Source organism: Pieris rapae, chromosome 12 (genome assembly GCF_905147795.1).
Source record: "Pieris rapae chromosome 12, ilPieRapa1.1, whole genome shotgun sequence".
Taxonomy (NCBI): Eukaryota; Metazoa; Arthropoda; class Insecta; order Lepidoptera; family Pieridae; genus Pieris; species Pieris rapae.
The window spans coordinates 6369126-6382086 of NC_059520.1; the positions used below are offsets into that span (position 1 = coordinate 6369126).

Below are 12961 nucleotides of genomic sequence, written 5' to 3' on the forward strand. Positions count from 1 at the left end.
TGTGTAGAGAGGAATGGAGATTACCCAAAGAACAAAAAAGTATTGGCATATTTCTACATTAAGCCGTTTTTCATTTTCTAAACATTTTCAGTGTTACCTAGGTTCCTAATTAAGTTGTTTTTATTTTATTATAAGTTAGAACCAACCAATCCTAATTCTAGATAATATTTTTTTCAATAATGTTTAGAGATCATGTATCGAGTACTAATAATGGATATGAATTGATTTCCAACACGCAAATATAGAGTATTTACAATATTGAAAACTTATACTTATAATCATTACTAATATATTAATACTGGGTACTAGTGCTAATTTAGTATTGCCGTATTTTTTCTAGCTTAGTTTAGTCTGGGCGTTGATAATTTATGTTATAACTGAGGTAGATACTTTACTCACATTAATACAGATTTCAAAGTTACTTAACGACTCAAGTAGCAGGTGCTATAAACGTTCAGGTACCGAGTAAGTACTTGAATAGTTTTACTTTAGTGAAGCCCGAAGAATAATTTAACTACCGCTGAATTATTTCATAAAATGTGTAACTGACAATTATTAGGTAAAGGTTTTTAATTTTCTGACACCATCATAGGACTTGGAATCTTTTATTTGTATAAATTATTATATAAATAAAAGATTGTTTTGAAACGAAAAAATTAAAAAACTGAACTTAACCAAAAAATATTTCACCAATACAAAACCTTTATAAATACAAGATATTAGATTATTAATTGGTGACTGTGGCACATATACAATATTTTGCTTTACTAGAAAAATATTTGGTATTCATGAAAATAACATAAACAGAAAAATACCGTCAAAATTAACCGTCCGTAAGAATTAAATCATTCCTTTGTCATCGTCATCAATATTATACTAAATACTCAGTATTTTTTAACTATTAATAAGTAGTTTTTACGTAATTTACATTTTGCTTTTAACTTTATCCATACTTAGAAAAACAGATATTAAAATCGAATCCCAATTCCAAATTGACGGACGAGGCGTCAAAATCCTAGAACCATTTGACAAGTAACAGTTACGTTGATATTTGTATTCAAATATGCTTGAAGTTTAATTTGGCCGTAGTTTCGCCAAATGCTTGAAATCGACGACTTGAGCGAGACTAAGCTGCGAACCTGGTGCCACAAAACGGAGAAATGTTGTTTAATTTTACACATTACGCCAATAAAAATTTTAAACACTTTATTAAACTAATACATTTATTTTTTTGTATTATGTTTTTGAAATATCAACTTTATATATTTTGAAGTGGCTTCACAGATTTGTGAATAAATTGACTCTGTGTAAGTATACTGTATAGTGTATAGTAAAAATTTAGTACAAAAAATCTATAATATATATCTAAGATTATTACACATTTTATTTTTTTACTTTTTATTCTATATCCTAGGCACCTTCTTCTTCTTCTTTCCACCTCTTTTTGGGCGACCTTTTCTCCTTCTTCTCCTTAGTCCTTAACGTCCGTTTCGTATTGTACATATGCAATAGAAATAATTTGATCGCGGAAAGTCAATAGAAATTCTTGTATAATTTACTAATAAATGTAACGAATAGTTGAAACAGTTAAATTATGGGTTTAATAATAAAACTTCCAAGTAATAAATCAGTTAAGTAATGGGAACTTTCAACCCTTGATAACGTTCAAAGATTTATTCTTTTAAACTTACACAAAAGTATGGAATAATTTATGACAAAATATATTATAAAAGGAAATATTTCATTCTTTGATTGTTCAGTAGCGAGTTGTTAAAATGTCCGAAAATCAAGCTCTAAAAGAAATTTATAATACTTTGAAGTTATGTGATTTTTGCACCAGAAAAATAGGTTTAACATTCAAAGCTACATCTAATAATTTATTTCGAAAATTGTGGACAAATTTATGGTTCTTTATTTCTGGTCTTATTTTATTTCTGATGGTCGCTGGCGAGATCAATTACGTCGTTAATAAGCTGGTTATGTCATCGTCAGTGGTGGAATTTGTATCAGGTTTGCATATCGCTGGTTATGATACGATGAGTAAGTACTTTAACTGTCGTTCTTTACTTTTTAATTATTTATATTTATAACAATTGACATAAAGCACATTTGTGCTCAAAATAATTTCGCCAGCACAATATACCTTTACCTACTTTTACATTTGAATAAAAAATTGGGTTTTTATTTCAGTTTGAAACGTAAAAGTATGAAACGTATGATTGACTGCGTATTTATTGTATGAAAAATAATACCACCAACGTCACTAAAATTTGTTTTTATATCTATACCTGAACTTATATATCTCTACGTAATACATGTCTTTTAAGTATACGTAAAATAACGATGTAGTAAAAATGTCTTTAGCCAATTTCATACTGAATATTTTACACGCTGAACAATAGTGTTTAATTGTATTAAATATAATTAAAAACAAGCCCTTTCATTGAGTAAATAGAAAAAATTAATGTATTAGATCTACTCAAAAGCGGGTCTTGAATACATTTTTTACATTTATTTTCTCGATAAAAAACTGTATTGTGAACCTCTGTGTATTTTAAAACAAAGAGTAAAACAATTCTTGATGCCGTTGCTTTAAGTAAAATTACAAAAAGGGATTCTCGTTTCAAACTTTTCCTTTGCGTACCAAGTTTTATTTAAATTGCAATTTTATTGTCTTTCAGGTTTTGGCAAATTGTTGACGCTTTGGTACAAAAAAGACACTTTTAAACACCTTTTGATTGAGCTGGCGGATATCTGGCCGATGTCCGAACGCGATAAGGAGGCCGTTGAGATTAAACAAAAAAAGCTTTCGCGACTACGCATTGCTCAATTTTGTACGTATGTTATATTAATAAACATCGATTTTTATAGTCTTTTAGTCAAAAGTCAAAAATCATTTATTCATATAGGTAATACAATGTACACTTATGAACGTCGAAATAAAAGAAATATACATTAAATGCTTCTAATTTTACATTTACTGCCAGTTCTCAAATCAAGTGCGTAGAACTGAACAGAAGAACTGGCAATAAACTGGCACTCTTTTTTAGTGGAAGTCAGTCACATAAACGCGTTGTATTGCAAATTTAAGTAATAAAATTACGTTACCATGTTTCACTGTATTTGTAGACTTAGTTAGAAATTAGTGGACCATACGTAAATATCTAACAAATAAAAAAAATACGCGTATTCCCCTCTCTTTCTAATCTCGTCTCTCCTCCTCTATAAGCGTAATTGTTTAAGTATAATTAATAATTAAAATATTCAAATAACAAACAATTACATATCTTGTATAATCTTTGATTCAAGGGTATGCATTCTGGAATATATTAGGATTATGGTTATACAATCTAACTCCAATAGTTGTGTATTTGTATCAGAAGATTCAAGGCGCGCCGGCTTATTTGGATTATATATGGCATTTGTCTTATCCCTTTGATAAAACTAAGCCCGTATACCACGAAATCGTCTTTGTCTTTGAGATGTATGGAGGTAAAGTTTATAAGTTTGTGATATAGTCTGTGTAATGCTTTTGTAGACAGATTTATGGGGGCTGTGAATTTTGTAATAACATGTTAACTGCTTCGTTTGTGCTCAGACTTTGGTATCTGTTGAAATGATTAATAAAATAGTGACACGTTTAATAACTATACAGAAATTCTTAATTGTAATTTAGCTGTTTTTGATAAGACAAAATGTAACCTGGGAATATGCTATATATTCAAGTTACATTTAAGAATCAAAATTATGTTAGATATATCATTTAGATAGTTGTTCGTGATTGTATGTATGTGGGGGACTCCGTTTCCGCAATTAGACTCTTAATTGGTCCGGTGATTTTAAGTAGACATGTTTGAGAGACTAGAGCCTTTTGTTATTTTACTAACATTAACATACCACACTTTGAAATATGAAATAAATAATAAAATAATATGAAAATTTTATACTTTCTTTTAGGAGTGGTATCGGTTTGGTCGATGCTTGGATCCGATATACTATTTACGACGATGTCAAGTCATATTAGTATGCTTCTGGAACTACTGCAGTTAAAAATACGAACTTTATCCTACATTGAAACCACTAATATGAACAATTCGTATGAAGATATTGTTTCCGTCGTGAAAATACATCAAAAGCTCATAAAGTAAGACAAAACAAATGATTCGCTTTATAGTCGAAGAACGGAGCGAGTTTATGATTTTTTAAATTAAAAGTTTATTATTCTACTCTCGCATTATTACAGGGCTTTTAGTATTTTTCTTCTATTATAAAAGTATGCCGGGTAAACAAAGACCACTTTCCAATTGTACCTTCAAATGGCATTGTTTATATAAGATTAATAGTGAGAACTAAACGCGTAGTGCCTATATGCATCACATACATTACAACACGCTAATAACAAAATAACACCTTTTGAATTTTACCTTAAGATTGATTGAGGGTTAAATTAAGTTTATTTAACAGACTTAGGGCCTGTTTCACAATGTATGGATAGAGTTCCAAATAGCTATGCAACACATAAATTATTCGAAAGATAAAAGTTCCAAATAAGATACTTCGCGTTTCATGACGAATAGCGCTATCTGACAGTCGAAAAACGAAAAAATATTGTTTATCCTACCAATAAGTAATAAATAGCTTATTTGGAACTTATCCGGACATTGTGAAACAGACCCTTAATTATATCAATCCAGAATAACTAATTTTTAGATACGGTAATGATTTGGAAGATGCGTTCTCTATGGTGAATCTAATAAACGTTCTCTTGAGCTCTGTTAATATTTGCTGTGTCGTCTTCAATATCGTAAGTACTGCACGCGGTTAAGCTAAAACTTGTGGTCTAAATAAGTTTCATCTGATAAAGAAATTAATAATAATAATTAAAAATTGATCAATAAATACTAATCAATTTGCATAGCTTGGTCCGTGGCAGTATACTTTTAATTCTGGTATTTTTTCGCTGTATTGGGATAATTATTCATTGAGCAATGAAATTCTCCAGACCTGGGGTCACTGGTACTATCTACCAGACGCCAATGAAATCTTAAGTCAACAGAGACAATATATTTTTTCATTAGTAAGTAGTTTCATAGTGTAAATAAACGTTTTTTTAATTGGTTGAGGTATTCCATTAGTTCGTTACATAGCTTGATAGTTTGAGCTGTATATTGCTTTATTAAACATAAAAATTGCAGTTGTTGGAGCCGTGGATGGCAATGAGCAACAAATTCTTTTTAGGTGCAGCACTGACACAAGTGGGTATTTTATGTTGGTATGCAGACGACATTTACACTGCTGTAAGTGCTCTGTTAACTCCCTGTTGTAATTTTATGCTTTGTTTGTATTTTATATAATTTTTTTTTTTATGATTTTTAAAAATATTTTACGTAAATCAATTGTAGTTAATCAGAATTAAAAAACATCTTAAAACTGGGTGCTGTCGGCCATTTTTAGGTTTTAAAACAGCGTTAATTATAATTATCGTCTAAAAACCTCTCATTGCATCTACGTGAAATTGTGTGTGAATGAGAGTATTAGAGAGTTTTGGTTAAAGCGAAAATAACAGGATTTTTGTGATCCAATAAATAGAACAGTAAATATTATGTGTTGACAGAGCACAGGTGTGGCGGAAGCAGTGTATGAAAGCACCTGGTACCACAGCGACACGCGCAGTCGCGGTGCCTTGCTTATAATGATGCAAAGGTAGCGTATAATTAAAGTGAACAGTGTTATATCTCATTTGACTTACAACTTTGTGTTAGAAAATCAATTTCATTTGTTTTTTGTGATCGTTACTTGTAATTTAGTATTTAATTAAGTATCAATTTTCAACCGTGGTGGAAGGTAGTCCATAGCCGTGTTAAAAGTATTATTAGCCGTGTTATAAGTGTTATTATTCAATTTTTAACAATAGTGTTAGCTTTTATAAGTCAAATTTGAAGTAATACAGAATACGTAAAATCAGTGAAGTGAATAATAGTGAATCTAATCAAGCTATGAAGTGCCATGGCTGTAATAACGTATTAAATGTCGATCATTTTTTAAAGTGTAATAATTGCAAACGCAAGTTTTGTTATGAATGCCTTGATGTTGCTGCCGGGTCGACTAAGCAGCTCAGTGCTGAGTGCTCATATATAACGACGTGTAAAGAGCCGGAGTGTGATTTTGCCACGAAAACTTCTGCAGGCGCTGACTTTTCTAAGCAGCCGGTTACGTTGGACAGTATTAGCAAACTTATAGACTTGAAACTGTCCCCTGACTCATCGTTTATGCTAAATCTACGGTCCGCGCTTAGAAAGGACTTGAAGGACATGGTGACCGACGAGGTTAGCCGAGCTGTTGAGTTGGTAAAGGCTGACTTCACGACGACAACGGATTTTATCATCTTAGAACAAAATGATTTGAAGTCAAATATTGCAGACAAAGACAATCGAATCAGGGTACTCGAGACTGAACTTACGAAATCTCAAAACACGTTATCAAAACTCCAGAGTCGTTTATTTACAGTTGAAAAGATTTCACGTGACTTAAACCTCGAGATTCACGAGGTACCCGAAAGCAAGTCTGAGAATCTGATGGAGTTATTCAAAAAACTCTGTGAGTGTTTAAATGTTGTGGTATCTGAGAGTGATGTTAAAGCATGTCGTCGTGTAGCTAAGATGGACTCAAACTCCAAAAGGCCGCGAAACATACTAGTTACCCTCTCAACGCAGCGTCAGCGTGATACACTCTTGTCTGCGTTGACTCGCTTCAATAAGTCCCACCCTGACACCAAACTATCTACTACCGATATTGGTATTGGCGGCTCGTCGTCGAGCAGGATATACTTGTCTGAACATTTGTCTCCTGAAGCTAAAGAGTTACACCATGCGGCACGTAAATTTTCTACTGACAAGAACTACAGGTTTGTTTGGGTGCGATATGGCCAAATTTATGTTCGTAAGGATGAATCAAGCCCGGCCATTCTAATTAAAAGTCATGATTCCTTCACTAAATTGTCTTAATTGTTATTACTACTACTAATTTGTTTGTTTATCATTGCTTAGTAAGTTACTTGATCAATTTTTGTTTTTATATACTGGATCACACGTTATTTCCACAATGATTAATATATTTTATCAAAATGTAAACAGAATTCGTAGCAAGTTAACTCAATTTTCTTTAAATCTGTTAAATTCTAACTTCGATATTATATGCTTGACGGAAACGAACTTAAATATGAGTGTTTTCGATGGCGAAGTTGTTGACGCCCGTTACAATCTCTTCAGACGAGATCGTGCGGATTCCTCCAGTGCTAAAACCGAGGGAGGTGGAGTTTTACTCGCCGTCCATAAAAAATACCAGGTCATCCGTCAAGCATCGTGGGATAGTGATATGGAGGATGTCTGGGTTACTCTTATTCCTGAAGCACGTGACACTTCTCGCATAAATTTATGTGTTTGCTATTTGCCTCCTGATATTAGAATTAACAAGCTTGAACTCTTTTATAGCCATTGCCAAAATTTACTTCTTAATCGTTTCCCTTTGGATAATTTCTTATTAATTGGTGATTTTAACACACCTGATTACTCTGATTCGATTAATCCCTCTCTGTCAATTTCCCCTAACCCGAGTAAGAAGCTCCTTCTACTAAATGAATTAATGTCACTGTGTAATCTAAAACAGCATAACTTTATCACAAATGCAAACGCTCGCTTGTTGGATTTGGTGCTTTCTAATATAGATTGTATAAGTGTCAATGAAACACTTGCATTAAGTTTGTTAGATAAAAATCATCCCGCAATTTTGATTACTCTTTCTCCGATTCAGATTTCTAAAGGGCTTCAACGCGCTAACATTAAACGGCTTAATTTTGCTAAATGTAATTTTGAAAACATTAAATCTGAACTCCAGTCTGTGAACTGGTCCGAAATCTTATCGTCCCCTTGTATTGATGAGTGCACCGAAGCTTTTTATGAGCTTTTATTTGAAATAATATCAAGAAATACACCAAGTTGTTGTAGCAAATTCTCATCTTATCCAGTCTGGTACAGCAAATCCTTAATTAAATGTAATAAAGAAAAAAACTTATATCATAAACGGTTTAAGAGGTTTGGGAATCCCCGCGATTACGACGTTTTCTCTTTGCTGAGGGAGAGATGCAAATTTCTTACCAAGATTTGTTACGACAAGTATATCGCATCCATCGAGGACTCGTTGGTCAAGGACATAAAATCATTTTGGAGATTTGTGAATAATCGTAAAGGCCATATTTCAGTGCCTCACACCATGACACTTGAAAATACTTCTGAGACAGACGGTCAGGGGATATGTGACCTTTTTTCGCGATACTTTGGTTCAGTTTTTGACGATAAAACTAATAAAACTATATACACTGACCAATCTGGTGCTGTAAATAACACGTATTTTAATATATTATCTGGCTTTTCTATTACGGTAACAGATATCAAACGTAAAATAGATAGTTTGGATATTAACAAAGGGGCGGGTCCTGACCTTCTGCCTCCTATTTTCATAAAAAGTTGCGGAAAGGAGTTGTCCATTCCATTATGTGTTCTCTTTAATAAATCGTTAACTAGTGGTGTGTTTCCTAAGCGCTGGAAAACTGCCCACATAATACCTATTTATAAAAGTGGTGATAAGTCCAATTGTAAAAACTATAGACCGATAAGTATTTTATCTCGCGCTGCTAAATTATTTGAGTCAGTGATGTATACTCATCTGTTCAGTCATTTTAAGCCTGTTCTTTCAGACAAGCAACATGGTTTTGTTAGAAACAGGTCTACGGTCACTAACCTTCTGGAATACAAAAACTATCTCTGTCAAGTGTTTGCCACAGGTGGCCAAGTTGACTCTGTTTACACTGACTTCTCTAAGGCTTTTGACAAAGTAAATCACCATCTGCTCTGTCATAAGTTAGCGTCACATGGTATCCACGGCAGTTTATATAGATGGATCTGCTCATACCTAGACTCTAGAACTCAGTTGGTTGCGTTAAAGGGCTTCATCTCTGCACCTATCGCAGTTACATCGGGAGTACCTCAGGGTTCCCACTTAGGGCCATTATTCTTCGTAGTTTTTATTAATGACCTTATTCAACAACTGTCCTGCAATTGTCTCTTATATGCAGATGACTTAAAAATATTTACTTCTATTACTAATTTAGATGACTGCTTAACATTACAGCGTGATATCAATACCGTATCACAATGGTGCAAGACGAACTACATGTATTTAAATATAGACAAGTGTTTTGTCATATCGTTTACTAATAAACGAAACAAAATCGTATGGAACTACGTCATAGATGGTCAATTAGTTAACAGATCAGATGTTGCAAAAGACCTAGGTATCCTGTTCGATGACAAGCTTTCATTCCGTGCCCACTATAGTCACATCACGTCTAAAGCAAACCATCTACTGGGTTTTATTCTTAGATCCACAAAAGGTTTTAAAAATCCTCGTAGCACCTTGTACTTATACTTCAGCCTCGTAAGAAGTATATTAGAATACGGTAGTCCTATATGGTCGCCGAATTATAAGGTGCACATTGACGATATTGAACGAATTCAGAGGAAATTTCTCAGAATTTTATGTTATCGTATAAAACCTGGCCGGTCTAACTTAAATTATTGCGATAGACTCCTGAAATTTAAAGTTCAACCATTAGAATCCAGACGCATAGTCTTCGACTTAGTTTACCTTTACAAAATCACCCACTCCATTATAGACTCTCCCGAACTACTAGCTCACATTAGCCTTAACATTAGATTTAGTGCCCGTAGAGCTAACGAAGTCAATTTATTTTCCCTTCAAACTTATAAGAATAACATCTCTTTTTACAACCCTTTGACCAGGATGGCTCGTCAATATAACGAGATGGCAAAGAGCAACCACTTACTTGTGGACATATTCTGTCGCAACATCAATAAATTCATTAGTGTCGTTAAAGACATCCTCCATCGTAGGTTAAGTGCTGACCCTTGTGGTCCTGGTTAACGTTACGTTAAATTGGTGTCGAGGAACTTATTATTATTATTATTATTGTTTTTTTTTTTTACTATGTTACCTTTGTTAGTTATGAGCCTTTTATTGATGTAACATTAATTTTGCAGTGTGCACATGGTTTTACATTAGAATCCTGTTCATAACTATTAGTTTTAAGTTTATTTTTGTAAAGATTATAATGTGTTTTGTGCACCAAATAAATAAAATAAAAAATAAAATAAAATAAAAAATTTAAGTCGGCCACACCCAATTTTTATAGAACACTAGCATACTCGGCCAAGCATTGCTGTGGCTAAGGTTTTTGTTATATTACATAATAGTAAACTATTCAAGGGAAACGGTAGGAGAACTTATGTGAAAGTTAGCTTATGTGAAACGTTGGTACTTTTAACACAGCACCATCTGTTAAAATTGTATCAAATAATAAATAAACATTTGCAATAAAATACAATTGCAACTATAAATAAAGATCTAAGCTATCCTATCGGTTAAGTAGTTCAGGAGTTCATCGCGGACAAACATCGTGACAGGAGATTTATATAATATATTAAGGCTAGACAAACGGACAGCTGGCTCATCAGATACCGCAGCCTGTGGACATTCGTACATTGCCTGTGGGCGTTGTTGGCTGTTTAATAAGAAATAAGTTACCCCGAAAACTATTACCATACCTTCTTACTCGAGTTTATAAGGGCGAAGAAAATGAAATCGTAGTTAACCATCTGTAACAATAGACAGCTTTAATTGTGCATTTAATTATTTCAGATCACAAAAGCCATTATATTTCACAGCGATGAAATTTAGTTCCATCACAATGAAGACGTACAGCTCCGTAAGTATTACATTATGCTCTTAATTTATTTTTATTTATTTATTCACTTCGTTACATTACAATATAAAATTGAACATAATTAATAACAAAAAACTCAGTTTTGTATCGCGCTGCCCGGATATACAATGACCACTATTTAGGCCTTGACTTGTTTAGGTTATCGCGGAATGTGGTTAAAAAGTGTATTAAGAATATCCATGGCGCAAAATCACCTGCATCATGAGCACACTCCACATACACACCATCATGTACATACCTACACTTTTACACCATCACACAACACAACCAATTTAGGCTTAGTTAAATAAATTGAATCATAAGTTAAATAAAAATACTCTTTGTTTGTTTGTTCCCTTAAGTAAATATTTTTGTTGTAAAATGTACCATCTTTGGCTATATTTTCAGTGTTTATGTTTGTAATTCTGTATAATTAATGTTAGCTGTAGGATTACTAAATAAATAAATAAATAATTAAATTAAAAAGAGGGCAACTGGCGGCCTTATCGCTTTCGAGCGATTTCTTCCAGGCAACCACTTTTTACCTTCTAGTTGTAGTTATCTAAATCGATATAATATAATTTATGTTAAAAGTGTGATTGCCAAAAAATGCCTCCTCATAAAAACTAAATCAGTGTGAGCATTCTTCTTTCCTTTCTTCTCATCTTCACACCTTCTTGCCTCCATCTCACCAAGGGCTATATGCCCGCACCATCCGCATCAACAGGACGTGAACAACTATTGGGATATTGAGTGTACATTGTGATAAAAATAATTAAAGTAGCGTAACTAGACTTATTTGGTTTTAATGAATAGAGAGGTTAGCCTTATCCAAAAGGTTTCATTTGCCAAATCCAGTGATAATAAATTCAGCTATTTGTACGTTTATAAGGATGCGGTTACTAACCGAACAAGCTGAGAAACTCAGTCTTACAGGATAGATAGTTTTATGTTATAACTATTCTTTTTAACTTCAAACTCAAACTCAAAAATATCTTTATTCATATAGGTAAACATGTACACTTATGAACGTCGAAAAAAAAACAAAATAAAAAAAACAAAAACAACAAAAACACAAAACAAACAAAAAAACAATTACCTACTAAATAAAATAATTATTAAATGACTAATTTATAATATTTTATAATAATAATTTATAATTTAAAATACAAAAAATTAAATGACAGTTAAAATTAAATGGCTATTCTTGTTGTTAGGTTTTCGCCATTAAATTCTTTACGTTAAGACCGACCTTGTCATAAACCAACGAAAGAGTACTTCTTTGTACTTAACACAAAGTTACACCATTAAAAGTATGAGTGGGTACATTCCTATAATACAACCAGTCCGTAAAGTTGCTTTGCGAACATTAAGCGCATTGTTCTCCCTCACAACAGGCAGAGAGACTATTTGATGAAGTTTTTAATGCGGGGGAAATGCATAGTGAAATCGCTAACAAAACACCCGCTCACACATTCCATTTGTTGTGGAGGCTGGACGGTTTTCATACTTTTTTTTTGTTTCAGATACTCACCACTTCTTATTCATATTTTGCATTACTCTATACTATTTATAGAAGTGATTAGATTGCGGTTTGTATACATAGAATTTACAGTCTTTTATTATGTTCTTCTTCTCGGCATGTGTTTCCAACAGCATGGACTTGATGAATAATAAATAAATAATTATTATTACACCAATTAGTTTTACTTTCGTTCTTTCCTATTCCTATTCCTATAAACAACAATAAAACCTATTAAAGGTTTTATTGTTGTTTATATGATACTAGCTGACCTGGCAAACGTTGTTTTGCCATGTATATCATTTATAATAAAAATAGGGGCTAATCGTAGAGGGTTGAAAATTTAGGGTTGTATGTTTTTAATGCTGTTGATAAAAAAATAAAAAATAATCTAAAAATTAAAAAAAAATATTTAGGGATGGACTACCCTTATCATTTAGGAGGATGAAAATAGATGTTGTCCGATTCTCAGACATACCCGACCCGATGAGAATCGGTCAGGCCGTTTCGGAGGAGTTTAACCACAAACACCGCGACACGAGAATTTTATATATGTAACTCGTCTGGATTGGAATCTTTGCGCTATTTGTTCACGCTCTCCG

General features: G+C 32.9%; 1 protein-coding gene across 1 annotated transcript; it reads left to right on the forward strand.

Annotated features, from left to right (window-relative positions):
- The first annotated feature begins 1775 nt into the window (after positions 1 to 1775).
- Positions 1776 to 12492, forward strand: LOC111002730 (odorant receptor 4-like). Its single transcript, XM_045630536.1, has 9 exons — positions 1776 to 2040; positions 2682 to 2834; positions 3310 to 3492; positions 3958 to 4144; positions 4711 to 4804; positions 5196 to 5297; positions 5615 to 5703; positions 10774 to 10840; positions 12364 to 12492. The coding sequence occupies exons 1-9, from the start codon at positions 1776 to 1778 to the stop codon at positions 12421 to 12423; spliced, it is 1200 nt and encodes a 399-aa protein (XP_045486492.1). The 3' UTR covers positions 12424 to 12492.
- Positions 12493 to 12961: the final 469 nt, after the last annotated feature.

Bases quoted from the DNA above. Each gene is read 5' to 3' on its own strand.
- LOC111002730 (XM_045630536.1), top strand. From the start codon at position 1,776: ATGTCCGAAAATCAAGCTCTAAAAGAAATTTATAATACTTTGAAGTTA. The intron at 5,704-10,773 runs GTAGCGTATAAT...TAATTATTTCAG, and splicing joins TTGCTTATAATGATGCAAAG to ATCACAAAAGCCATTATATT. The intron at 10,841-12,363 runs GTAAGTATTACA...TTTTTGTTTCAG, and splicing joins CAATGAAGACGTACAGCTCC to ATACTCACCACTTCTTATTC.